The sequence below is a fragment of the Solanum verrucosum genome, unplaced genomic scaffold (genome assembly GCF_900185275.1).
Source record: "Solanum verrucosum unplaced genomic scaffold, falcon-dt-bn FXZP01000281.1, whole genome shotgun sequence".
Taxonomy (NCBI): Eukaryota; Viridiplantae; Streptophyta; class Magnoliopsida; order Solanales; family Solanaceae; genus Solanum; species Solanum verrucosum.
Window position 1 is genome coordinate 1,365,231 of NW_026020554.1, and position 27,120 is coordinate 1,392,350.

General features: G+C 34.5%; 2 protein-coding genes across 3 annotated transcripts in view; one reads left to right on the forward strand and one right to left on the reverse strand.

Annotated features, from left to right (window-relative positions):
* The window catches only part of LOC125810175 (serine/arginine-rich splicing factor RS31-like), a 108,767-nt gene that overhangs the window by 55,133 nt on the left and 26,514 nt on the right, over nt 1–27,120 (forward strand). The window lies entirely within an intron of this gene.
* On the reverse strand, nt 8,698–14,020 carry LOC125810173 (protein TILLER ANGLE CONTROL 1-like). Its single transcript, XM_049489698.1, has 5 exons — nt 13,962–14,020; nt 13,807–13,843; nt 13,082–13,704; nt 11,426–11,582; nt 8,698–8,923 (listed from the first exon to the last, which is right to left on the reverse strand). Exons 1-5 carry the CDS (start codon nt 13,965–13,967, stop codon nt 8,910–8,912), a joined length of 837 nt encoding a protein of 278 aa, XP_049345655.1. The 5' UTR covers nt 13,968–14,020; the 3' UTR covers nt 8,698–8,909.

Below are 27,120 nucleotides of genomic sequence, written 5' to 3' on the forward strand. Positions count from 1 at the left end.
AGAGATCAATAGACAGATAGTCTCCATGCGGGCAACAAGCGCATGGACTTCGTCGTAGTCGATTCCATACCTTTGTTTGTAGCCTTTAGCCACAAGTCTTGCTTTGTATCTCTCTACCTCTCTGTGGACATTTTTCTTCACCTTGTATATCCATTTGACTCCTATTACTCGATGATCCTTGGGAAGAGTCGTTCACTCCCAAGTGTTGTTATACTCTATTGACTAGGTCTCCTCTTCATGGCTTGTCTCCACTTTTTGTTAGTAACAGCTTCATCAAAATTCATTGATTTACTATCAACAAAGAGATAACACAGAAAATCAAAATTAGTAATTTATTTTGTGTCATCATAGAGTTCTTGGATGCTCCTCATCCTATGTGATCTTTCACTTGAACTCTCTTGAGTAGACAGAGATGCAACATTTCCTGGTGAAGGAGGTGGGGTTGCATCCTGTGCAAGTGTCATGATCTCATGTTCTTCTTCATCTCCAAAGTATGGAAGAAAATCATATGTTCTTTCTTCCGGAGCCTCCCAATTTCATGATGCTTCTTCATCAAATTCAACATCACGACTCACCACCACCTTGTTATTGCTTGGATTGTACAATTTGTAGCATTTTGAACTTGCGTCATAGCCAACAAACACATACTTGACACTCTGATCGTCAAGTTTAGCTCTCCTTTGATGTGGAACATGAGCATATGATATGCTCCCAAAGATTCTCAAATACTTGATACTTAGCTTTTTTCCGCTCCATGCTTCTTGAGGCGTTTGATCCCGTACATTTTTTGTTGGAGACATGTTGCTTAAATAAACTGCACAAGAAACAACCTCCTCAGTCCAAAATTCTTTTGGTAGATGTTTAGCTTTCAACATACATCTAGACATATTAAGAATTGTTCTATTCTTTCTTTCTGCAACTCCTTATTGTTAGGGAGAGTAAGGTACCGTTAGAGGGCGACGAATTCCATGAGATTTATAAAAGTCATTAAATTCTTTTGAAGTGAATTCGCTTCCTCTATCGGACCTTAATACTTTTATTTCATAGCCACTTTCTTTTTCTACAAGTGCTTTGAAATTTTTAAAGGCAACAAAAACTTCAGATTTTTTCTTCAAGAAGTATACCCAAGTCTTTCTACTAAAATCGTCAATAAAAAGTAAAAAGTATTTTCTTTTACCAAACGAAGGTGGATCGATTGGACCACACACATCGGCATGTACAAGTTGAAGTGACTTACTTGTTCTTGATGTAGTCTCCTTTGAAAAACTCCTTCTTGCATGTTTTTCAAGAAGACAAGCATCACACAATCGATTTGGATGGTTGATTGACGGCATCCCATCAACCATGTTCTTGTCTCCCATTGATTTGAGCGCTTCAAAGTTCAAGTGCCCAAATCTTATATGCCAACTCCATGAGTCATCTTGCACATTGGCCTTCAAACACTTTACATCAATGGTTTTAAGATTCAAATGAAACAACCTATTATTTGCCATATGAACTTTAGCAATTAAGTTGTTACTTGAATCTCTAAGCCAAATATGCATATTTTTCATATGAATATCATATCCTTTTACAAGAAGTTGATCCAAACTCAAAATATTACTTTTTAATTTTGGCACATAATAAACATTGTTAATCAATTTATGGCCACCATCTTTACAGGATATCAGAATCGTACCAATCCCTTCAATTTGGATCTTTGATGTATCTCCAAAAGACACATTATCTTTCATTGTCTTCTTTATCCCCACAAATTTATCTTTTTGGCCACACATATGATTGCTTGCTCCATTGTCAAGATACCATGAGCTGCAATCATATTTATCTTCTTCTTTGAGTGCTAATAACAATGTTGACTCATCTTCATCTTTGTTGTTGTCAACAAGATTAACTTTCTCTTCAACATTACTACGACATTCCCAAGAGTAATGTCCAATTTTATGACAGTTATAACACTCAATTTTAGATTTGTCATACCTCATTTCATTTGTACCTTGGTAAGCTCCACGTCCTCTACCTCCTCGTTGACCACGATCACGACCTCTGAATGATTGTTGACTCGTATCTTCATTGTTGAATTTATTGGTATAACTTCTTCCTCTTCCACGACCTCCATGGCCTCGCCATTGTCCATTTCCTTTGTAACTTTTCTCACCTTCAAATCCTTTGAAGGATGCATGGGTTTTAAGAAGTTGCTCTAGTGGCTCTTCTTTTCTCCTTTTCATTTTCTCTTCGTGGGCTAGTAAAGAACCTTCCAATTGTTCTACCGTCATAAAGTCTAAATCTTTAGACTCCTCAATAGCACACACCACATAATCAAAATTAGGTGTTAAAGAACGGAGGATCTTTTCTACCGCACGCACATCATCTACTTCCTCCCCGTATCTTCTTAGTTGATTTACAACAACCATCAATCTTGAACAGAAATCCAAAATGGATTCAAATTCTTTCATTTTTAAAACTTCAAAGTCAACCCTTAGAGTTTCAAGTTTTATCTTCTTTACTTTATCAACTCCTTGGAGAGAATTTTGTGAAATATCTCAAGCTTCTTTTGAGGTGGTTGTATCAACCACCTTCTCAAACATGCCATCATCCAAACATTGATGGATAAGAGTGAGGGCATGTTGATCTTTCTTTCTTGTCTTTAACACGACCTTCTTTTCATTTGAGGGCACAGTTTCCTCATTAACAGGCTTTGTATACTCTTTCTCTACAATGTCCCAAACATCTTGAGAGCCAATAATGACTTTCATTCGTAGACACCATTTTTCATAATTTTCTCTTGTGAGACAGGGGTACTGAAAGGACAACGAACTATTATTTGCCAAGACTCTGATACCACGTTGTTGGACAAAATGATAATCACATCCAAGATAATGTCCAAACTAAATAGCAATAATATTGATGAAAAACTTGGTAGTGTCAAAAGACTACTACACAACACTCTTTTATTTCTTACAACTCACAATTATATTACTTCAACACTATTTTCTAGGGGTGTACAAAATCGAACCAAAAACCAAACCAAACCGCAAATCGAGTCAAATCAAAAAAAAAACCGACTAGTGATTTGGTTTGACTTGGTTTGATATTGGAAAAAAAAAACCTAACTATATTTGGGTTGGTTTGGTTTTAACTAAAGAAAACAACCCGAGACCAAACCAACCCGACATTATATATGTAATTTTAAAATTTTATTTTATACATAAAAATATTTACTTTGATATAATTTTAAAATATTTCTTATACTATTTCATAGTTTTTATCTTTTAATATATTATTTCAAGTTTAAAACTTAGAATTCGAAATGGTCCAATAAAGATTATAGTTCATAGATGTTGATAATTATAATGAAACTTAAATCAAAATCAAATTAATACTAATGCAAAAAGAAAATCAATTCAACACTAAGAATGATAATAATATTGAATATTTGTTCTTTAGTTTTACATTGGTTTAGACAATTAAAATACATAATCTAATTTTAATTTTCCTTAAATATTTAGTAATGTAACTAATACTTATTAATCTTATTTTAGCATGATTTAGTGCTTTTAAATTATGATCATTTTCATTATGACTTTGCAATAATTATTTTATATGATGATTTCCTTATTATTTTTTATTGAATACTTTAGTGTCATCAGTACTCCTCTCATAGTTTGTGTTATTTTCTTAAGAAACACCTTAGATAATTGTATTTTAGTTGGACTAAAGAAATATTTGGAGCTCAAGTTAATTATATGATTGTATGCAAACTTTACCAAACAAATCCAAAACTCTGAAAAAATCTGAGGTTTATTAGTTTGGTTTGATTTTTTAAATTTAAAAATTTGACACAATGATTTGGTTTGGTATTTGAAAAACCCGAACCAACCCGAGGTTGAAAAACCCGAAAAAATCCAAATTTTGTTAGTTTGGTTTGGTTTATAAATTTAAAATTTTTACACAAATGGTTTGGTTTGATATTTGAAAAACCCGAACCAACCCGATCATGTACACCCCTACTATTTTCTCACAAACTAAGAAATTGTTTGTGGATTACTCTCTCTACTCTCTATTGCTTCTCTATTTTTGGTGTGTCTTCAAGTGTTCAATTACTACTCTATTTATAGAGTTTTTGAACCTCTTGATTACATCATTGGTGACATAAATGTGGTAGCCAAATTCCACAAAATTTGGCTGCCAAACTCTACCAAAATTATACCAAACTTTGACCACCAACTTTCACAAATATGGCTATCAACTTTCACATTTGTGACAAGTAATTTCAACAAAGTGGCTGCCAAATTAGTTGCTGCCAAGATTTTATTCCCACAGGCACTATGAATATCAAATATTGGACATTTTTGTCAAAAATTTAGTATGACTTATGAAGATAATTTTTTTTTCAAAAAATTATACTAAAATTATTCCCTAGACAAGGCCAAACTTGAACATTTTTATTGAGAGTTGTGATCTTGACGATAACTTCAGACATTAACGACTGAATTTTCTCATGTATGTAAATGTTTCTAAAACAAAAAAAAAAAGTTAAAATAACAAAATCATAAACAACAAGAAGAAAACGAAAGGACTCACAAATCCATTTCAAGCTATCATAACTTTTGTTGCATTTTTTTTCGTTGTGTGGCATAATATAAATTCTTTTTTTTGAATTTATTAGTGTGTTTGGTACGAAGGAAAACATTTTCTGAAAAATGTTTTCTAACTTTTTCATATTTGGTTGGCTTAAATGTTTTGAAATATTTTTCAAATCAACTTATTTTTCTCAAATTTAAGAAAAATTACTTTCCTTAAAAAAGTAAGGAAAACATTTTCTAAACCAATTCCCAGAACCCCCCCCCCCCACCTCACCCCACCCCACCAAACCAAAAAATATTTTCTACTCCCTAACAAAAAAGAAAATATATTTTCTGAAAAATGTTTTTTTCATTCACCAATTAAACACAATATTTTCTATTTACCAACCAAACATGAGAAAATAAGTTAAAAATTAACTTATTTTTGAAGAAAACATTTTCCTTCATACCAAACACAGTGGCGAGGCCAGGATTTTCAAAAAAAGGGTTCAAAATATGGAGAAATTAACACACGAACTAGTCTAAGGGGTTCGACATCTTCTATATATACGTAAAAAATAATGTTAACGATATATAAGAGTAATACTTTTAGCTGAAGAGAGTTTGGATGAACTCCTAAGTATATGTTGGCTCCGCACCTGACCAAACACACGGAAGTTGTAAGGACCAAACTTCAGACATTTTTAATTGATATTAAGCCATTTATTGGGTTAAACTTTAGTCGTTTTAGTGTGAAGTTGAAGTGCCAAAAATCAATAGCTTATTTTTTGAATTTCAATAATCAAATACATAATTCAAGGGCCACCGCTTCTCTCAAAAGAGGAGTTCAGTTCTTTCCTCTTCAAAATCGGTTGGGTTGGCTGTTCCAGTTCACATGTTAGCAAAATTCTTCTATTTTTGCTTAGTATTTTTGGGTAGAACATGGACTTCCTTAACTACTATTTTCATGTCGTTTATTATCCATCTAGGTTTCTCTTTACCTGAGAAAATCTTCTTTGCATTGTAGCAAAAGTTGAAGATCTATAATATGTGATTCCTTTGTTTACATCAACTTATTCGACTAAATTCTTGTGAAATATTTTCAGCAAATTGAGACTTGAGTAGTTCATGTGTTTTAGGGTTAAGGGAGTACAAATTGTCGCATTCAACCCAACCTGGATGAGAAATTGGCTTTCTTTTACATTTGTTAAAAATAAAGTGAGGTATGAACTTCATTTTTCATGTCATCATTAGTTTCTTGACCAAATGTTTTTTATATCAATACGTTCAACTTATAAGTTGTCACAGCAAGATTACTGCCTACTTTTCTATGCATTGTTCATCACTCATCTGTTTTTATTTCTTTAGATTGAGTAAGTTCCATGTTTATTTTTTCTTTTACAAAATTTGACGCGGCTTAATTGATGGTTCATCTGTACATGTGTGATGCCACCCACCTAAGGACAAGGTTTGTCCCTCCTAAAAGAGAGAAGAGTTATACATGTTGAGATCTGTTGTATCTATTTCCACTTTAAAATTGTGATGACATTTTTTTTTTATATAGACACAATGAAGTGGCCGCATATATAACACTTGAAAAGGCTTGACAGAAAAAGCCATGCTGCTGAAGCAATTTCATATGACAAGTTTGTTAGAATGAAATCTTTTTGAATGTTGGGTTCCTTGAGAGATGTATAATTAATAGCATCAAGTAGGAGAAGGTGGTTATAGTGTCACAGTTGTGTTATTGGCAGCCCTTCCGCTCCATTTTTGTTGTTTCAGAGGAAATTACTCGAATAGTTAGTAGCAGGGCAACAACTATAGGTTGCTTGTTGATGAATTTAAACTATCACATATTCTTTAGTGATTGTATCTTATTGACATGTTTAATCAATTAGTTTGATGAAAATATGCGGACCTGTTTGTTTGAAATTTCATTATCGGTAAATAATTTGTTGAGATGCAATTATGATTTAAGTTTTTAATTCATCTACTTCATAATTAATAGAGATAAAATGGCAAACTCACTATGTCAATAATTGTTTTCTTAGTAGGTGTGTCAATTCAAAAGTGAACAAGTAATTAGGGACAGAAGGAGTATATTGCAAATAACAAACTCTTTAAATAAATGAGTATAATGGTCATTTCTTGTGATGTCTTTATGATGAACAGAGAGTGAGCATATTCACTTTATCTGAACTCCAGCTTTATTAGTGCTTCAGACAATCTAGGTGTCTGTTTTAGTCCATACAAAAATTTAATGAGTTTACAAATAGATTATTTCTTTCCCTAACTCTTAAATTCCTCAGGTTAATACATATAGATATTTAATAAAAAATATCACTTTATAAAAATGCATTGATGTAACGATCCTTTCTGTTGTTATAAGTAAGCTAATCGTAAAACAAATAGGGCGAGAAAACTTCTGGAGTACTGAGATGAAAATTTTAGACTAGATTAAGCTTGAACAAAATCTGAGCGAGATGGAGTTTAGGGAAATTCTGAGAAGGGATTGGGTGAAATGTCTAAGTAGAGTTGGTTTGCCTTTTAGCTAAGACGTTAAGGAGTCTGTGTGACTTTAAAGAATTGGATTCGGATAAATTAAACTCCTGATATCGAATTTGACGCGAAGGGATTGGTCTGAAACGTCAAGGTTTGTAGGTGCATTGTGAAATGGGTAATTTTGGAGGAGTGCAGAGGCGACCTAGGGTGAAATTCATCATTTTTTCATAAAAATCTTTTGTAAAGGTATGTAACTTGCTTTCCTAACTTGGTATTGAGATTCTTAGGCATTAAAATTGGTAGTTGTCACCCTAGGGAAGGGTTTGGGCTTAACCTAAGGTAGGGAAAATCCATTGTAGCCAAGATTATGGTACGCGTAGAACCTTGAGTGTTGATTAAAAGTTAGAGTCAGGTCATATGTTAGATCCCAGGGTTAGATTCCGAATCGATTGTCGGGTCGTGTCCTAGTTCAGTGTCAGGGCAGGATCTTGGATCGATTATTCGGAATTGTTTCCGAATCAAAAACTATTTTTCTAAAAAATATTTTCTACTCTCCCTCCAGAAATAAAAGATATTTTTTAGAAAATGATTTTTCATTCACCAACCAAACATTAAAAAAATATTTTTCACTCACCAACCAAATATGAAAATAAGTTAGAAACGAACTTATTTTCCAAGAAAAACATTTTTTATGGAAAATATTTCCTTCATACCAAACACACCCTTAATTTAAAACCTTTAGACATGAGTCGAGTTGCCTCAAATTACTAAATTCCATTAAAAATTCTTACATAATCGATGGAGGACAAGGGCAAAATTATCTAACAACCCCACATAAGAATTTGATTTTTCTTAATAATTTGTTTGTTTAAGGAGAGAGAGAGAGATAGGGTTTAAGAGGCTCAATAGGAGTGGGCCTTGAGTAAGAGGCTCATTAGACTAAAGTTGCTAATGAGTGGGTCTCGAATAATGTTAGTAGCTAGATAATTTAACTAAAAAAAACATTTAACCTTATGAAACTTTAATACACGACGAGAGATTTCTTTTCAAGTTGATGAGTAGAAATTGAGTAAAAAGAAAATGACAAAAGAAATCTCACACGGAGATTAGTGTACCCATTGATCTATATGAAAAATAGAACTCTCAACGGATCCTTCACGCGTTAAGTATACTTCTTCTGTGCGTCTTTCTCATCTTACTTTGTTCAACATGAAACTCGTAAATGACGTCTCATTTCTAAACATGCCAGTTTGTTTCCTTAATCCAAAGATTGGCTTTTCGTCCTTTTATTCAGTTATAGAGCGAAGGGAGGAAGACAACTGAAATTTTAGATTAGAGACAAATATCTAACAATGTTTGGACTATAAGCCAAGTAATAGTTGTTATCCAATATATCTTTCATTACTTGTGTTATGGTCCAAACATCAATCATCACTCGAAATAACTAATACAAATTGATATTGTCATTTGTAATTTGGATAAGAATCATTCAATTTGATGTGCCTTTTTCTTAATTAATTAAGTAGCTAAACTTTCTCTTTTCTTTATAAAGTGCATAATAATCACTGCTGATTAATTATTAGCTAGAAGAAAACACTTAAGGTAATTCCAAATAATAAACAATCAGTCAAAATCAAACCCTAAATTCAACACCAATATTAAAACCTTTTTGTCACACACGACACAGGCCAAAAGCCATGAAAAATAACAGGATCACATGATCTTGCTGTTCACAATATTGAAAATTTTACAAACAATTAAAACAATAATCTTACAAACATTATTAATTCATTCATTTCATCCCCAAGCCAATGAAAGCAAGTAATTGAATTGGAATAGGTCAGCTTAGGCCGTGAGATCTGCAAAAATGAGGGGAAAAAAATAAAAAATATATCATTGCAATGGAGATATATGATCATTAAAAAAGTGTTTATACGTGGAGTATGGGGAAGTACTGGACCACAAAAGTCTATTATACGCAATTTTATCCTACATTTCTACAAGAGGTTATTTCTAAAGTTCAAAATTGTGACATTCTAGTCACATGACAATAACTTTATCAGTTACGTCATAGCTCCATATATCCCTTTTGTACTATAGTTATATTTAACGTTTCCTCTTAGATAAGGATAATAAATATTCCTACTAAAAGACTACTGACAAAAACTTAGAGAGTAATCAGCTGCAGTCCAAATTGAAAGATTGGAAACTTTAGAAACAGAGAAGTACTAGTATTATATGATATGACATAAATATTTTCGAAAATTGTTTTTCTGTAAAATGTTTTCCAACGTTTGGCTGGAGAATGGAAAACAATTTGTATGTTAGAGAAAAAGTCAGTTATTAAAGATTGATAATAATATAGGAAATCAAATGGCATTCTGATATTAAAGAAATGAATCATGAACCTAACTAAATGCTAAAAAGTTAGCTCATAAGAGAAAAATTATCGAAGATCATATAAGGGGACTAAGGACCCTTTATCCATCGATATGGGACTCCAACACCCACGCACATTCAGGACTGCACATTTCTAGAGCATGGACAATTTAAGATGGGGGACCCAACATAGGAAATAATGAATTGGATGGGTCTGACTCTAATACCGAAATGAATCTTGGATTAACGCAATCTCAAAAGCTAGTTCATAAAGAGAGGATTGCTCAAGATCATATAAGGAGACCGAAGACCTCATATCCCACTAATATAAGACTCCAACACCCGCACATCACCCAAGAGTGGACAGTTTAAGCGTGGACAAGATAATATGGGTGTCCCAACATCAGAAACAATGAATTGGGATGAGACTGACTCTAATACCACGTAAGAAAATGGATCTTGGGACTATATCAATCTTGAAAAATAACTCATGAGAGAAGAATTGTCTAAAAAGGAGACGAGGGACCCTTTTTAATCCCGTAATAGCTCAGTTTCTAGCTGAAGTGCACTCACAACGATTTTCAGTCTGACACCAATCAACCTCCAGCCTCGAGCCCGGAGTCGTAGCTCGGCCACGTAATAATACTCAAGTTCTATTAAATAGCCTTAAAACTAGGGTCAAATCTTTTTTATTTTTATACTATAGCATAGACCTAGCTTTCTAGCCCATAAATAAGCCTTTGACAAAGAATTAAGAGGTTACTACTTAATGGTTAGGAAATTAATTATTTATGTATTAAATTAATATACTTAGTATCATATTTGATAGCATTTTTATTTGTTATGTATAAAACTTAGCACGTTAACTATGTTGTTTAATTTTTAGTTAACAATTCTATATAATTGTAAGGTATGAATTAATTTATGTATTTTTATTAATGCAAGGTGAAAATAAAATAAATAATAAATAAACTCTGCAAAATTCTACATTACTAATAACTATAAAACTCTAACCAATGACCAAACGATCCATAAGTACTTATTTGTTACTCCACCAAACAATCATTGTAGTGTTGTCCCCAAAATGAATTATGCAATGCGTGATCCAAATATAATCTGACTCAAATACGAAATTCGAACACTGAGTGAAAAAAAAACACTTTATATGTTATTTGTTAAATTTGATCTTCGATGTAACTAACAACTCAAAAATTAGCTCAAAGAAAAAATGATTATCCAAGCCTTATAAGAACCTCAAGATTCCATGTCATTCAAAAATGTGGGACATTCCATTCATAATCCCCTCACACCTAAAGCTAGACATTCTTTATTCAGGGTTCCATTATTTGATCCAATGCGTGCATATTCATGGATACGAATTGTAATTTCCACCTCAGGTAACTATTCGATTTCCTAGGACCCACTTTAGGTGTGGCTTTAATACCATGTCAAATCAATATTGGGCCTAACTCTATTTTTAAACCTTTGGTCTAGCACAACATAAAAAAGGGAAAAATGTACTATAAATAAAAAGATTCCAAGAAACAGATAGAAGAAAACAAGAAAGGAGGATTTACAGCGAAAAATGTGTTACTTTATGTATTATCAGTTTGACCATGTCGCGCTACATGGAAATTGGGCAACAAAAGATTAATTGATTTCGAAATAAGTTATTTTAAAATTATAATAATCGAATCAGAATAAAAATAATCTAATGAATATATTTTTATTACTCAGTAAATATTAATAACTTTGAGAGAAAAGCTTTGGGAAAGGACATATTTGTCATTATATTATTTTATCTTGAGATTAGTTATTATGAATTTTGGAATCCAAAATTATATTAAATATGAGATAAAATAATTTTACAATTTATCCCGAAACTATTTGTTATTCCAAATCAAACCATTCAGTATGTATGCAATAATAACAATATATTCAGTATAATTTCACTCGTGGAGTCTGAAAAGGATAGTACGTACCTTGATCAGTTAGGAGAAGAGAAACAGATGATTCAACCCTGACGTGTTTAACGCATGAAAGACCAAGCATGCTACCTGCTTTCACTTGACTGTTGTTTTTGCCCAATTTGGTTTCAATATCTGGATGAACCTTCCTTTTCAACACTTTCGTCATCAACTACAAAACATTTAATTTATCACAATTGATTAAATTTGATTAGACAATAACGGAGTCAGAATTTTTAATTTATGAATTGTTCTGAATCATTATTTACGTATACTAAATGAAACTTTTAACACAAATACTACAATGTTTTAACTAAAATTACTGAGTTACGAGCACAGAGCGTGTAACTTGCATTGTGACTCCGCCCCTGCATTGCATGCACGCAAAAGAAAAGAAAAGAAAAATATTTAACTTTTACATATTGACTATATGTAAAAGAATTCTCTCTTTTAAATTATGAATTCCACTTTAACAACATTCTTCCAGGTTGTTTTGCTTGCCAATAATTACATGTAGTTACCTTTAACACTACATCAAAAATATTATTAGCGGTAGGGGTAGGCGTTCGGTTCTTCGGTTCGATTTTATCAAATTTCGGTTCGGTTTTTTGGTTTTCGGTTTTAGAAAAGTGTGCACCGTATATTAAACCAAACTAATTCGGTTCGGTGTTTTTAAATTGGTTTTTCGGTGTGAATGAAAAATAAAATAAGGATAAAGTATAAGATACTTGGAAATTTAAAACTATGTTAAGGAATGATGCGTATTACTGTGGAACACCTATTGTGCTAACTAAAAGACTATATTTGTCTTTATCAAGAACTGCCTCCAACAATTTATCAAGAAAAACAAGTAAATGTACATTGGTAGAAATATGTTTGAGTTTCTCTTGGAAATTAATATTTCAAGTTACCTATTGAATTGTACATTTGGTGTTACTTTGATTTGTTCATGAATGATTTAATTGTTGATTGAATTTTTAATTTTTAGTTAAGAGAATGACCATATATATATAAAAAAAAAAAATTAAAAAATTTCTGTTTTTCGGTGCACCAAAGTTTTGAGACCCTTACACAGACACCAAATTGAAGAACCGAACTTCCGAAAAAATAACACTGACACCGAATCGAAAAGCCGAAGAACCGAATTAGTTCAGTTCGGTTCGGTTTTTTGGTTTTCTGGTTTTTATGCCCACCCCTAATTAGCGGTAATTAATTAACGGCAATAGCTTAATTGCCGCTAAATATGTATTTTTAGCGGCAATTAGCACTCTTTGTACATGTCCTTAAAGCCTTTTGCGACATTGGTTCTAATGACACTTAACTAATGAGGGTAAAAACTTTAGCACTCTTTATTAATGTCTATATTTATTGCCGCCAAATGTTGTTTTTGTTGTAATGTAATTTGATATGATAAAGTAATTATTTTTTAATAACGTTAGTGTTTGTAAAATTTAATTTATATTTTCGATGGAAGAAAGTTAAATTTACTTTAAAGATGTGGCTTAGTGGTCAATCAAGTCGTTGAGAACCCTAAAGTCTCATGTTAAAACTCAGCGGGAGACAAAAAAACATGGAGTTACCTGTTGTCTGTTGCTGGTGGGAGGTGACATCGAACACCACAATTATAAAAAAAAAAAACGTAAATAAAAATATAAATACTTTTAGACTTACTTTTTGTAGCTTTTGGATCGGCTCGTCCTTGACACGTGGAATGAGCTTTTTGGCGAAAGAAAGTCCATTTTTGACTTGTGGAGACGAATTAGACTTTTTAGTGAAAATGTCTGACTCTGTAATTTTGTTTGCAGAACGACGATCTGCCTTACGGTGATGATGATCAGAATCAGCAGAGAACAAATCTGCTAGAGTGATCCTTTCTTTTTTCATCATCTTAGTATTGGTCTGATCAGTAGATGAGTTGTTGTTTGACTCAATAATGTCCTCATTATAAATCATTTCATCTCCAATATTTGCATATATTAAAGGGTACAATTCTTCATTAATTCCCTCATGATCATTAAATGGAATTTCACATTCTTGAATTTCATTTTCCACTGAATAGTATTCTTCTTCTTCTAATTCTTCCTCTTCCTCTAGGGATTCAATGTCTATGACACTTTGTTGATCTTGAACATTTTTCATGAGTGGATCAAATCCAAATGTGCCAATTGTAAGTAGTCCTCCATTCCAAATGTCTAACATATGTGCAAATGAGGCATCTTGAAGAAGAATTTGTGTGTCATGATGACCAATAATTTCATTGCTAATCTTTAGTTCATCAATATCTTTCCTCCCATCTGCCAAATATAAAACACAGGAATTAGCGACAGATAAATTATGTAGGTCATGAACTGCTAATTATAAATTAGCGATGAAATTCGTGGCTAATATAGCATCACCTTTTTGATGAAATTTGCGATGCACCCAATTGAAGATCTAAAAATACAAGAAAAAAAGTGCAACAAATAGAAGTTATTATAAGAAGTACTCTAATAGAACAATGGATAAGAAAAGAAGAAAGAACACACTATAATTGAATTTTTGAAATTTGTACCTTCATTGGGTTTTTTTTTTCTCTTTTGTGATTTGTTCAATTGATTGAGTAGTGGGAATGTGAGTTGACTGGAGTTGGAAAATGTATGTTACACAGTAAATAACTAATGTCATTTGGCAAACAAAATATGTGGTCATATTTGGTAGATGGTTTGAGATGTTGACACGTGTTAAAGGGGAAGAAACTACATTAGGGCCCCTATAAGTATAGGCAATGTTTGGAGATTGCATGGCATGGCATGTTTCATCAAAATACTACGTTAGGTTTCATCTCTATGGCTTCATCGATGGTGCCCAAGTGTCTCCAAATGACGTTATTGCCCCTCTACCTTTTAAATGAGATATTTGAGAAAAAATAATTTAATTATATTTATTAGAGTAGGGGTGTACATTACCGGGTTGGTTCGGGTTTTTCAAATATCAAACCAAACCATTTGTGTAAAAAAAATTAATTTATAAGCCAAATCAAACTAATAAAATTCGGATTTTTTTGGGTTTTTCAACCTAGGGTTGGTTTGGATTTTTCAAATACCAAACCAAACCATTGTGTCGAATTTTTAAATTTATAAATCAAACCAAACTAATAAACCTCGGATTTTTTTTTCCAGATTTTTGGATTTTCTCGTTTAAGTTTGCATACAAACATATAATTAACTTATGCTCCAAATATTTCTTTAGTCCAACCAAAATACAATTATCTAAGATGTTTCTTAAGAAAATAACACAAAATATGAGATGAGTACTGATGACACTAAAATATTCAATAAAAAATAATAATGAAATCATCGTATAAAATAAATATTGCAAAGTCATAATGAAAATGATCATAATTTAAAAGTACTAAATCATGTTAAAATAAGTTTAATAGGTATTAGTTACATTACTAGATATTTAAGGAAAATTAAAATTAGATTATGTATTTAATTGTCTAAACCAATGTTGAATTGATTTTCTTTTTGCATTAGTATTAATTTGATTTTGATTTAAGTTTTATTATAAGTATCAACATCTATGAACTATAATCTTTATTGGACCATTCCGAATTCTAAATTTTAAACTTGAAATAATACATTAAAAGATAAAAACTATGAAATAGCATAAGAAATATTTTAAAATTATATCAAAGTAAATATTTTTATGTATAAAATAAAATTTTAAAATTACATATATAATGTCGGGTTGGTTTGGTCTCGGGTTGGTTTTTTTAGTTAAAACCAAACCAACCCAAATATAGTCAGATTTTTTTTCCAATACCAAACCAAGTCAAACCAAACCACTAGTCGGGTTTTTTTTTGGTTTGACTCCCAAATATAGTCGGGTTTTTTTTTCCAATACCAAACCAAGTCAAACCAAATCACTAGTCAGGTTTTTTTTTCGATTTGACTCGGTTTTCGCTTCGATTTTGTACACCCCTATATTAGAGTGTATATATAAAGTGTAATAAAGAGACTTTCATATATCGGCTTAGTTGGAACAGTTTGTAGCCGTGAAGATATAGTATTTAGGCTTAACTCAACAGAGAGGAAGGTTACTTAAGTCCATATAAGGAGATCATCAGTCCATTCTCCAATCAATGTGAAGCTTTGACCTACTCTATCACTCCCCTTCACATCCAGGCCTGATTTGAGCGTGTATCGAGAGCCCAAACGGAAATGGACCTGGTGACTATGATACCATGTAAAGATATTACGCATGAGTCTAACTCAACCTCAAAAACTAACTCTAGAGGGAGGATTGTCCAAGTCCATATAAGGAGATCACCAGTCTATTCTCCAAATAAAAAATTTCATCAATAATGAAAATCACATTGATACGAATATACGCTGATATTAATATAATACAAATATAAAATACTAGTAATTACAATAGAAAAAATTGTCTTTTGTATACTTTTTTCGGTTCTATTGTTATAGGCTTTACGATCAATCAGATTAGATTGATATTTGTTCAACATAATTCATCAAAAGAATTTCAGTGACCATCAAAGTATCAAAACCAAGATTTTTAATTTCAGAAAATGGATTTCAATTCAAAAAGCGCATAACTACATGGATAAGTTCAAATTAGTTAATTACCCCTTAATTTTGGGATCCAAATTAAATATTTTTTGTAATGACCCCTTTCGATCATTATAAGTAGACCAATGATGAAAGATTTGGATCAGAAAACTTTTTGAGTAGTAACTTAAAAATCTTAGGTTAGGCCAGTCTCAGTTGAAATCTTAGCAATGTGGGGTCTAGGGATATCGGGGAAGGGATTGGGGATAATGTCTAAGCTTAGATCATGTTTTCTAGTACTTAAGACATTAAGGAACCCCATAAGGCCTTTCGAAATCAAATTCGGGTAAATGGAACTCTCAATATCAAACTTGGAGTGAAGGGGTAGTATAGAACGTCAAGGTTTGAAGGTCTGTTGCGAAATAAAGTAACTGGGGAGGATTTATGAGTTTCTGCCTCCATACAAGCCGCTATAGCAAGTGTCATACCGCAATAGCAGGATAAATTAATTTCCGCTGTAGCATGTGGGTTGCTTTATCAGGTTGGGCCATTATAGTGGACTTAGTCAGATTTTTGTGCAGAAAAGTCCCAAAATCGACCTAGGGCATTTTCATCATTCTCTTCTATAAAGGTAAGTTAATTACACTCTTAACATGTAAATTGATTCTTAAACCCTAGAGCAATGGTGGTCAACTTTATGTGAGGGTTTTAACTTGGAATTATGGTGGGAAAGGTCTTGATTGGGTATAATGATCATGAATTTGTCCTAGGGTTAAGATTTGAGTATAATTCGGGTGTTATTAGGTCATTCGTTATTGATTGTTGTATTTATTATTATTTTTTATCAAGAACAAGTCAAGGTCTTGCAATAGGGGAAAGCTTGAATTCTTTAGAGTTTTCATGACTTGATTCGAGGTAGGTAATTGTTGTTTATTTCCAATGCATGTAATATTTTCATGTTAACTACTTTATACTATTACTTGTGCAATATATGCAGAAAACCCATAAGGGGTGAATATAAAATGATATCTTGTTACTAAATCTCATATGAACCTGTTAATTTATTTGTGGCTTCAAGTGTGATTGTTCATTGTGATTGTGATTGTGCAAATTGTTTGTGATTGATAGTTGACTTGGATACCATATCGGTACATTAACTATGGTTAACTCGGGTACCATGCTAGTACACTAACAGTTTGGGTATGAGTTCCATGAGTGAACTAATATATGTTGTTGTGATCATATGGGACATGCTTCATGTGTTGGTTAAGTCAAGATTGATGATGTAACATCTGACAATTTAAAATGAATATGAAGAAGCTTGAAATTGGAAGTAGTCATTTTTGGAAAAATTCAGAATTTGGAAATTTGGCTAAGTTTAGAATCTGGAAATTTGGTGAAGTGTGGAAAAAGTGAGTTTTTGGCCAACTTTGAGCAGTCATAACTCCTAGATCAGGATGATTTAGTAGTAGTTCCAATTATGTTTGCGAAGCTTGTGGAATGATCTTTCCAACACCACCGAGTTTGCTCGATTTTGAGTTCGTATGAGGGAGTTATGCCCTCTGGAAGTTAGGCAATTGGCAGAGAAATCCGTCCAGAAATTTTAAGGGTATTTTGGTCTTTTTCCTAACCAATTATTTTGGTTATATTGTTGTGTTAGACTGATTTTTAGATCAGTTTGTCCCATTTTAAAAGAGTGTGAGTTAGGGCTTGGGAGATAAGAGAGAAAGAAGAGAAGAAGAAGAGGAGAAAGGGAAGATCAAGCAAGGAAATCATCGTGGATATCGTCAGGGGTGATCCCTACTAGGTATGTGAGTTCTTAGTGTTGGGGTTGGTCCTTTCCCCTACACTCCAAACTCATTTTTAATTTCGAAAATGATTGTTTGTGTTGTTGAAGTTGTTGGTTGTGTTGTTGATTGTGGTGTTGAAGTTCCTTGTTGATTTGGGACATGATTTGGTTGTGTTTTTTAGTTGAATCTCTTGTATGTTGAGGGATTTTATGATCCTTAGTGTTGGGGTTGGTCCTTTCCCCCACACTCCAAATTCGTTTTATTTTCAAGATAAGATTGGTTGTGTTGTTGAAGTTGTTGGTTGTGTTGTTGATTGTGGTGTTGAAGTTCCTTATTGATTTGGGACATGATTAAGTTGTGATTTTGCTGCTAGAACCTTTGAGGTTGAGAGGGTTTAGAGTTGGGAAGAAACAAGGGGAAAAAGTCAGATTTTTTGGGGAAAAGGATTAGGCTGTCGCGCCAGCCAGCGCACCCCAAAAAGGGACGCTGAACTTTCCCCTTAGGGCAGAACGCCCAGCAGGCCCCTCTGAAGTTTGAGGGCTGGCGCCCCGCACCTCTTAGAGCACCAAGGACGCCAATCCTTCCATTTACCTTTCATTCCCCACTTTTTCATACATGTTCCTTGGTTAAGTACCTATGTTTTATAGTTGTTTCCAATACTTTAAGGTACATCTTAACATCCCAAACTCATCCATAACATGTGATCAAACACCTTGAATTCATAATCCGATTCAAGGAGAGTTAGTTTCCAAGTCAAGTGAAGTTAGAAGTCAAGTGAAGTTAGAGCCAAGCTTAGAAGTTAAATAAGTCAAAGCAAGTTTTTTATAAAGTTGGTCAAGAGTCTTTAGTGAACGTTTTAACTTCATTTGAAGACTCAAGTTTCAAGTCAAGTAAAAGGGTATAGAGTTTCAAGTCAAGTAAAAGAGTATTGATTTTCAAGCTAAGTAAGAGTCTCAAGTTTCAAGTTAAGTCAAGAGTTTAAAGTTGAGTTCATTTCTCAAAAGGCTATTAGGAAACTAAGTATTCCCAAAGGAGTTTATAAATGTTTTTACATTTGAGTAAGAGGGGAACCATGTTTTCCAAAAGTACCTTTGGGCTAAGTTTTGAATAATTACCTCAACTAAAGCAAGATGTGTTTAAAGACACTTATGAGCTAAAGTATTTTTGGGAGTAGTATTGAGCACCGAATTGGGGACATGAGTTCATATTAACTCAACTCTCCATAAGAACCATACGCCAACATAGGATTTCTCGGGTCATACTTTTTAGATGATCAGGAAAGTTAAGTGTCACGACCCGGGAGCACCCCCAAGTCGTAACAAGGCGTACTCGACCCCGAAGGGGTCTTATACAAGTCACATAGTCATTCATTGCATTCAATAATGAAAATAGTGCGGAATAATAAAAAAAAACTTATTTACATCCACACATTTAAACTTCTTAAAACAACTTTAAAAAAACACACAGCGAAAGTCTAAGTCTCACATGGCCATCTTAGACACAGTCGCAAAACATAAGTAGGGACACGGCCCTTTACAATCAAAAGAAGTCTATTACATGAACAAAAGAACTTAAAAGTCTTGTCCTCGAATCCATGAGGACATACCAAGTCTTGGAGGAAAGCAATCCAACACTTCAAACTAGCTAGGAGGGATCACTTGCCGGAACCTACACTTATAGTAAAAATATGAAGAATATGGGTTAGTACACAAAATGTACTAAGTATGATGACCATGCAAAACATGCTTAAAAAGGGACATTTTAGTTAGAAACCATGCATTATGCCACCTTTTTGAAATATCATGAACAATAGCATAAAAGACATACAAGACAAGCATAACATCAAGTAAGTCATAATATCACCTTTAAACAATATCAACATGAAAACCTTTACCTTGGACCTTCACCTCAAGAAACCCTTATGTTATACCTCGTGCAATGTATGGATGACGTCCCATACCACCATCCATACTAAGGCACCACATTTAGGTCATTTAAAGTAACTTATCATTCCTTTCTTTCACCTTTGCACAATATTCATACATAAGAGGTATATCATTAATTAAGACATGACAAGGGAAAATAACTCGTAATATAACCCAAGTATAACATGCATAACATATTAAGCATTTAAGAGCCAACATTCTTTAATAACCTCATTTATGGTACATTCATGTCACAGTCATTAGGATTTAGAGAAACTCACTATGACCCTCTCCAAGCCTACTCGTGCAATGTATAGGTAGCATCCCATACTACTACCTACACTTTGTAGAACCTGTCAAGAAACCATAATGAAATCTCACATGATGGGAAGTAAGCGTTTAACCGACATAGACCATGAGAGCTTGTCATGGAATCCGGTGTCATGAATCCCCACACCGAAAAGAGGTGGTCTACTTGCCTAAGGAAGACCGGTATATATAGCTTAATGGATCCACTAGCTTCCTATGCGGGCACATAGTTTATGGGATAAGGTAGACGATCATTGAAACTCATGTCTAACTGTCGGGGGAGTTTCCATCTAACCAAATCCGCTCGGTGCTTAGCCTACATTCCCATAGAATAGTTCATTACTTTGACATCATCACACATGAAAGGGTGCCATAAGCCTACCGATTCAATGTACATTATTTAACACATGAAAGGGTGCCATAAGCCTACCGATTCAAGGTACATTTAGGAAAGCTCATTAACTCCTCTTGAAAGGGTGCCATGGGCCTACCGATTCAAGTCTCATCATTAACCTTTATGGAAAGGTGCCATAGGCCTACCGAATCCAAGGTTCATTACTTATCATTAATGGAAGGGTGCCATTAGCCTACCGATCCAAGGTTCATTATAAGCATGTGTGGAAGGGTGCCATAAGCCTACCGATCCAAGGATTCAACAATCAACAATATAATCATTTATACAAGAAAATGATGCATAAGCCCTACCAATTCAAGGTATACTTTATATTGAAGAATTCTTCATATTATATCATCAACATTCATGAGTGTCATCAACACATCTCTGGATTTCCATACATCTCATAACTCAAACTTTAAAGCATCGATTCATCAATTCTCCATAGTTGGACATTTTGTCAAACACCTTGAAGGCATGTAATGGAATCAAAGAGCATGGAAAATAGGGTAGTAATTATGCAACCAAACCAGTGAACAACCTACAACAACACCTTTACATTCATAACATGATCACATTATCTTCATTGAATTCTCATTCGTATAATGTCATGATAACACTCCAATTTCTCATACTATGCCTTTAAGGCCATAAGCCTCACATACCAATACACCAACAATACACCATAAAATAAGCATGGGTAATGACATACTTCAACAATCTAAAGACCTTTAAACAAGTTTGATTCATATACATTCATTATCTAGCAACCCACTTCATAAAGGCATAAACTAGGAATAGAGAGAAATCATGGGTTCATGGAGTATTTTCATCTTAAATCGTCAATACAACAACAATATAACCATAAAGTGCCATTAGAAACCTTTTAAAACCATTTGGTGGAAGAACCCATGAGATTGAGTGAAAACCTAAATTTTTCATACTTTGAAATAACTTTGGATTTGGCTCCTTGAATGGAAAATTAGACAAGGATCAAGACCACCATACCTTTGCTATGATCTCCCACGAAATTTGATGAAGAAAGCCTTGAATCCAAAGCCCTAGCTCCCACTTCTTCTTCTTCTTAAATGGAGGATTGTAGAGAGGGAAATGTTTTTAGGGATGGGAATGAACTAATGGTATATAGGAAATAATATAAGTCCTTTGAAAAAAATGGTCCAACACTTAGAAAAAATTTCAGGCGGGTGAACACTAAATGAACAGTAAAATCAGCTACTGGAATTTGCCTTTTTCTGCCGGACAGATTTTACGAAAATGGGCATAACTTCTTCGTCCGAACTCCGAATGAGGTGAAACGAAGTGAGTTAGGTAGCTAACTCAAAGGGCTTTCCATGGATATATTATTGGCCACCCAAATAATTTGTGTGCTAGGAGATATGACCCTCCAAAGTAGACCCTCGAAAAAGGCTTCACTTGGAAATTTCGAATTTTGATACGGTTGCTCTAAAATTTGGGTTAGACCCATTTCCCACTCAATTTGACCCCCTAAACAAGAATATGAAGTCGGATTTTCGAAAAACAAAACGGATCTTTTAATATACAGCTAAACAAGTTTCCGGTAACTTCCGAAGCACATTTTTAAGAACTTTTGGGTCAAATTCAAATATAATCATTTCATTAAGTTCTCGACTCCAAACTCACATGTGAGGCTCTAGTTTCACTCTATCATTTTCCGAGTCGTTACATTAAGCTAGTGGATCCACTTAGTAAAGTTAGCTTCATATATCACGGCAAGGTATAGGATGGTCCTTGGGCAACGTGAGGTAAAATGTTGTATCATCACTAGGGCTCATAGTGGTGGTTGTCGATTAAAGAACCTCCCACATAAGTTATATTACTTTTATATAAGTAAAGTTGAGTTGTTATTGTTTTATCATTGACAAGCTAAGTCGTTTATATTGTTTTACAAGCCTTATATATTGCATGTGTCTTATTGCTTTATCTATTGAGTTCAGTTATTCATGAGTCGAACAGAGCCAAGGTAAGAGTTCCTTTCTACTCTTTTCAAGCTTAAGTTGTGGTTTAGCTTTTCAACTCGCATACTCGTACATTCCATGTACTGATGCCAGTTGGCCTGCATCTTATTATGATGCAGACCTAGGTACCCAGGATCAGCATCCAGTACGCCGTTGATCCAGCTGAGCACTCCAGAGTCAGTGGTAAGCCTCCTTGCATTCCGGATGACTCAATTATTTTGTGTTCTTAGTTTTGTTTTATTAGGGTGTTGTGGGGTCTGTCCCAACATTCATCTCAGTATTTTAGAGGCTTCATAGACAGTTAGTCAGTTAGTTTTGAGTCTCTCATCTATGTATAAATGTAAATATTCTATTTTGAGATTTGAGTTGTCTTTGTGGCCAGGTTTTATAAGTTAAGTTATTTTGTAACCTTGTATTTGCATTGAGTTATTCTATTGGGTTAGGTTTTTGCTGAGTTAAGAAAGTTATGCCAAGGGTTCGCTTGGGGCCAGAAATGGTCTCCGTGTGCCGGTCCCGCCCAGGGTGTAGGCTCGGGGCGTGACAAACTTGGTATCATAACACAAAGTTCAAGAGTCCTAGGGAGTCTATGAAGTCGTGTCTATAGAGTCCTAATTATCGGTGTGAAGTACGCCACATTTATAATTGGGAGGCTGCAACATTTAGGAAGATTTCTCATTTCTTTCACACTCATTTCGTGCGTTAGAGTTGATCTCTAAAAGTTTCCTTCTAATCTGTGCTTGCGCGTGTTTTCAAATATTCATGCCTCCACAAAGAGTTGGCAAAGGGCATCTTCCTAGACGTTATGTTGATGAGCAAGAGTTACCTTATGCCCAGGGAGTGCAAGATCAAGAGAAAGTTTCTAATGCCGAGTTCAGAGAGGCAATTAGAATTCTAAGTCAAGCTGTAACTAATCAGATTGGTCAGCAAAGGGGAGCTCGACATGAAGGAGCTGACACTTCAAGGATTCGTGAGTTCTTGGGGATGAATCCTCCGAGTTTCACGGGTTCGGGCACTACTGAGGATCCAGAAAACTTCATTGAAGAGTTGAAGAAGATTTTTGATGTGATGCATGTATCAGATACTGAGCGAGTTGAACTAGTTGCGTATCAATTGAAGGATGTTGCTAGAACTTGGTTTGACTAGTAGAAAGGAAGTAGAACTGAGGATGCACCACCTGCGGGTTGGACCTGTTTTGAGGAAGCTTTCTTGGTGCATTTGTTTCCTCGAGAATTGAAAGAGGCTAAGGTACGTGAGTTCCTCACACCTAAGCAGGAGTTTTGAGTGTTCATGAGTACAGTCTGAAGTTCCCATAACTATCCCGCTATGCTCCGGAGATGGTTACGAACATGAGAAATAAAATGAGTTTGTTTGTTGCTGGGCTATATCGATTGTCAAGTAAGGAAGGTAGAGTTGTTATGCTTATTGGGGACATGGACATATCAAGGTTAATGGTCTATGTGTAGCAGGTTGAGGAAGAGAAGCTGAGGGACACAGAAGAGTTCAGAAATAAGAGAGCTAAGATCAGGAACGAGTCCGGGCAGCAGAGAGGTAATTCAAACCGTTCCTCCTTTCAGCAAAGGCAAAAGGGACCTGCTCCATCATCTGCTAAAGCACATGCACCCAGATACAGAGGTGAAGTTAATGGCCAGAATTCGAAGGACTTCAAGGTTAGACCAGCACAGTCTTCGGGTAGTGTGGCACAAGGAGGTAGTTTGTTTCCTGCATGTGCTAGGTGTGGTAGAGTCCATCCAGGGAAGTGTTGTCAAGGCCAGACATGTTGCTTTAATTGTGGACAAGAGGGTCACTTCATGAAGGAGTGCCCTAAGAATAAGCAAGGTAGTGGAAATTTGGGCAATAGGGCCCAATCTTCTTCAGTTGCTCCCCTAGACAAGATGGCACCTAGATGAGCTACTTCTAGTACCGGCGGAGGAGCAAACCGCCTTTATGCAATCACCAGTCGCCATGAGCAGGAGATTTCTCCAAATGTTGTCACTGGTATGATCAAAGTCTTTGCTTTTGATGTGTATGCCTTGCTAGACCCAGGAGCAAGTTTATCTTTTGTAACTCCTTATGTTGCAAATAAGTTTGATGTTCTTCCTGAAAGACTTTGTGAACCCTTTTGTGTTTCTACACCTGTTGGGGAGTCTATTCTAGCAAAAATAGTCTATCGTGATTGTCCCGTTTCCATCAATCACAACAGCACCATGGCTGATTTGGTTGAGTTAGACATGGTAGATTTCGATGTCATTTTAGATATGGATTGGCTTCATGCCTGTTATGCATCATTAGATTGTAGAACTCGAGTGGTCAAGTTTCAGTTTCCGAATGAGCCAGTCATAGAGTGGAGTACCAGTTCAGTTGTGCCTAAGGGTCGTTTCATTTCGTACCTCAAGGCGAGAAAGTTAGTTTCGAAGGGTTGTGTCTATCACTTAGTCCGAGTTCATGACTCTAGTGTTGAGATGCCTCATCTTCAGTCAGTTCTTATAGTAAGAGAGTATCCAGAAGTTTTTCCTGATGATCTACCCGGAATTCCTCCTGAGAGAGAAATAGAGTTCGGCATAGATCTCATTCCTGATACTCGTCCTATCTCTATTCCGCCTTATAGAATGGCACCAGTAGAGTTGAAAGAGTTGAAAGAGCAGTTGAAAGATCTCCTAGATAAAGGTTTCATTCGACCAAGTGTCTCGCCTTGGGGCGCTCCGGTCTTGTTTGTGAGAAAGAAAGATGGTTCCCTTAAAATGTGTATAGACTACCGCCAGTTGAATAAGGTGTAGCGACCCTAAAAATAGATAGGTGAAACTAGAGCCTAACGTATGAATTTTTAAAGTTTAAGCATAAATTGGAGTTATGAAATTGGAAGTAGTCACTTTTGGAAAAAAAGGTTTTGAATCTGAAAAATTGGTTAAGTGTGGGAAATCAGTGAGTTTTTGGCCAACTTTGAGCAGTCATAACTCCTAGCTCAGGATGATCCAGGAGTAGTTCCAGTTATGTTTGGAAAGCCCTTGGAATGATCTTTCTAACGCCACCGAGTTTGCTCGATTCCGAGTTCGTATGAGCGAGTTATGCCCTTTAAAAGTTAGGCAGTTGGCAAGAGTCCGTCCGGAAATTTAAGGGGCATTTTTGTAAATATTAATTTTAGTTAAATTAAAAAGTGGGTATATTTTATATTATTTCTAATTTCTATATATGGTATTAAAACTTTTAAAAAGGTTTGTTTTAATTCATTCTTCAAAAAAAAAAGGGTTCTCTCTAGAACACCATTGAAGGCAAAGGTCAAGTTGGAGCTAGGGTTTCTTGCATCAATTTTCGTGGGTTTTCTCAATACTAAGGTATGGTGGCTCTTTATCTAAAGCTAGTTTTCGCTTTAGAACCAATTTCAAAGGGTTTTCAAATTCTCAAAAGTTATGAAAAACTTCTATTTGTTACTCTACTCAAGGGTTCTTGCATTAAATGGTTTTAAATGATGGATTGTGATATTGTTGATATTAAATTGATGTTTTCAAGTGAAAAATCTCATGAACCCTTGATTTCACAAATTTCTATATTTGACTTACGAAATGGGTTTGTTGATAATGATTGGGTATGGATGAATTTATGCTTAGAATAGATTGTATTGTTGATGTTTATGATTTTCTATATCTATTGATTAATGTTGAGGATGGCTTTGGAGGATGGTAAGTTGGCTTAATCTCATATTATTGATATAATTGTTCTTGCTTGGTTTGATCCACTGATAGTGGAGGTGTTTAATTATGGATTGTATTATGAATATGGCCTTGAAGGCATTATCTATTGAATTAAAGTGTTATCAAGTTATGAAGTGTTATAGTACTATGTGAAGGTAAATATGTGAAGGTACTCTTATGGTTATAAGGTGATCTTGTACAAAGTGTTATTGTAGTGTGATTGAAAGTATGTTCTCTTTAAATGTCCATATGTGACGATTGTTGTTGGTAGGTTGAATCCACCTTTGGTGGAAGTGTTATATCTTGTTCTTGTGTCTAAGTATGGGAGATGTATTTTGGGAAATGTTTTAGAGATGGGAATTGAACTAATGGTATATAGGAAATATCATATGTCCTTTGGAAAAATGGTCCAACACTTAGAAAAAAAAATGAGGCGGGTGAACAGTAATTTCGGTCACTGGAAATTGTCTTTCCTGCCGGACAGATTTTACGAAAATGGGCATAACTTCTTCGTCCGAACTCCGAATGAGGTGAAACGAAGTGCGTTAGGTAGATAACTCAAAGGGCTTTCCATGGATATGTTATTGGCCACCCAATAATTTGTGTGCTAGGAGATATGACCCTCCAAAGTAGACCCTCGAAAAAGGCTTCACTTGGAAATTTCAGATTTTGATACGGTTGCTCTAAAATTTGGGTTAGACCCATTTCCCACTCAATTTGACCCCCTAAACAAGAATATGAAGTCGGATTTTCGAAAAACGAAACGGATTTTTTTATATATAGCTAAACAAGTTTCCGGTAACTTCCGAAGCACTTTTTTTAAGAACTTTTTGGGTCATTTCAGTGTCTCTCCTTGTTACTTAAAGTCTTGAATGCATGAATGTGTGAAGTGGGCTAGAACTAAGAAATGGTGCCCTTTCTATAAATGCTAAAAGAGAAATTCTAGGCCAAGACTTGAATCGGCAGAACTAAGAAATGGTACATTTTCATAAGTCTAGCTTTCCTAAGTAAATGTATAACCTTGAAGGATGGGTCTTAGGGCGAAGTTCCCTTCTTGAGTGA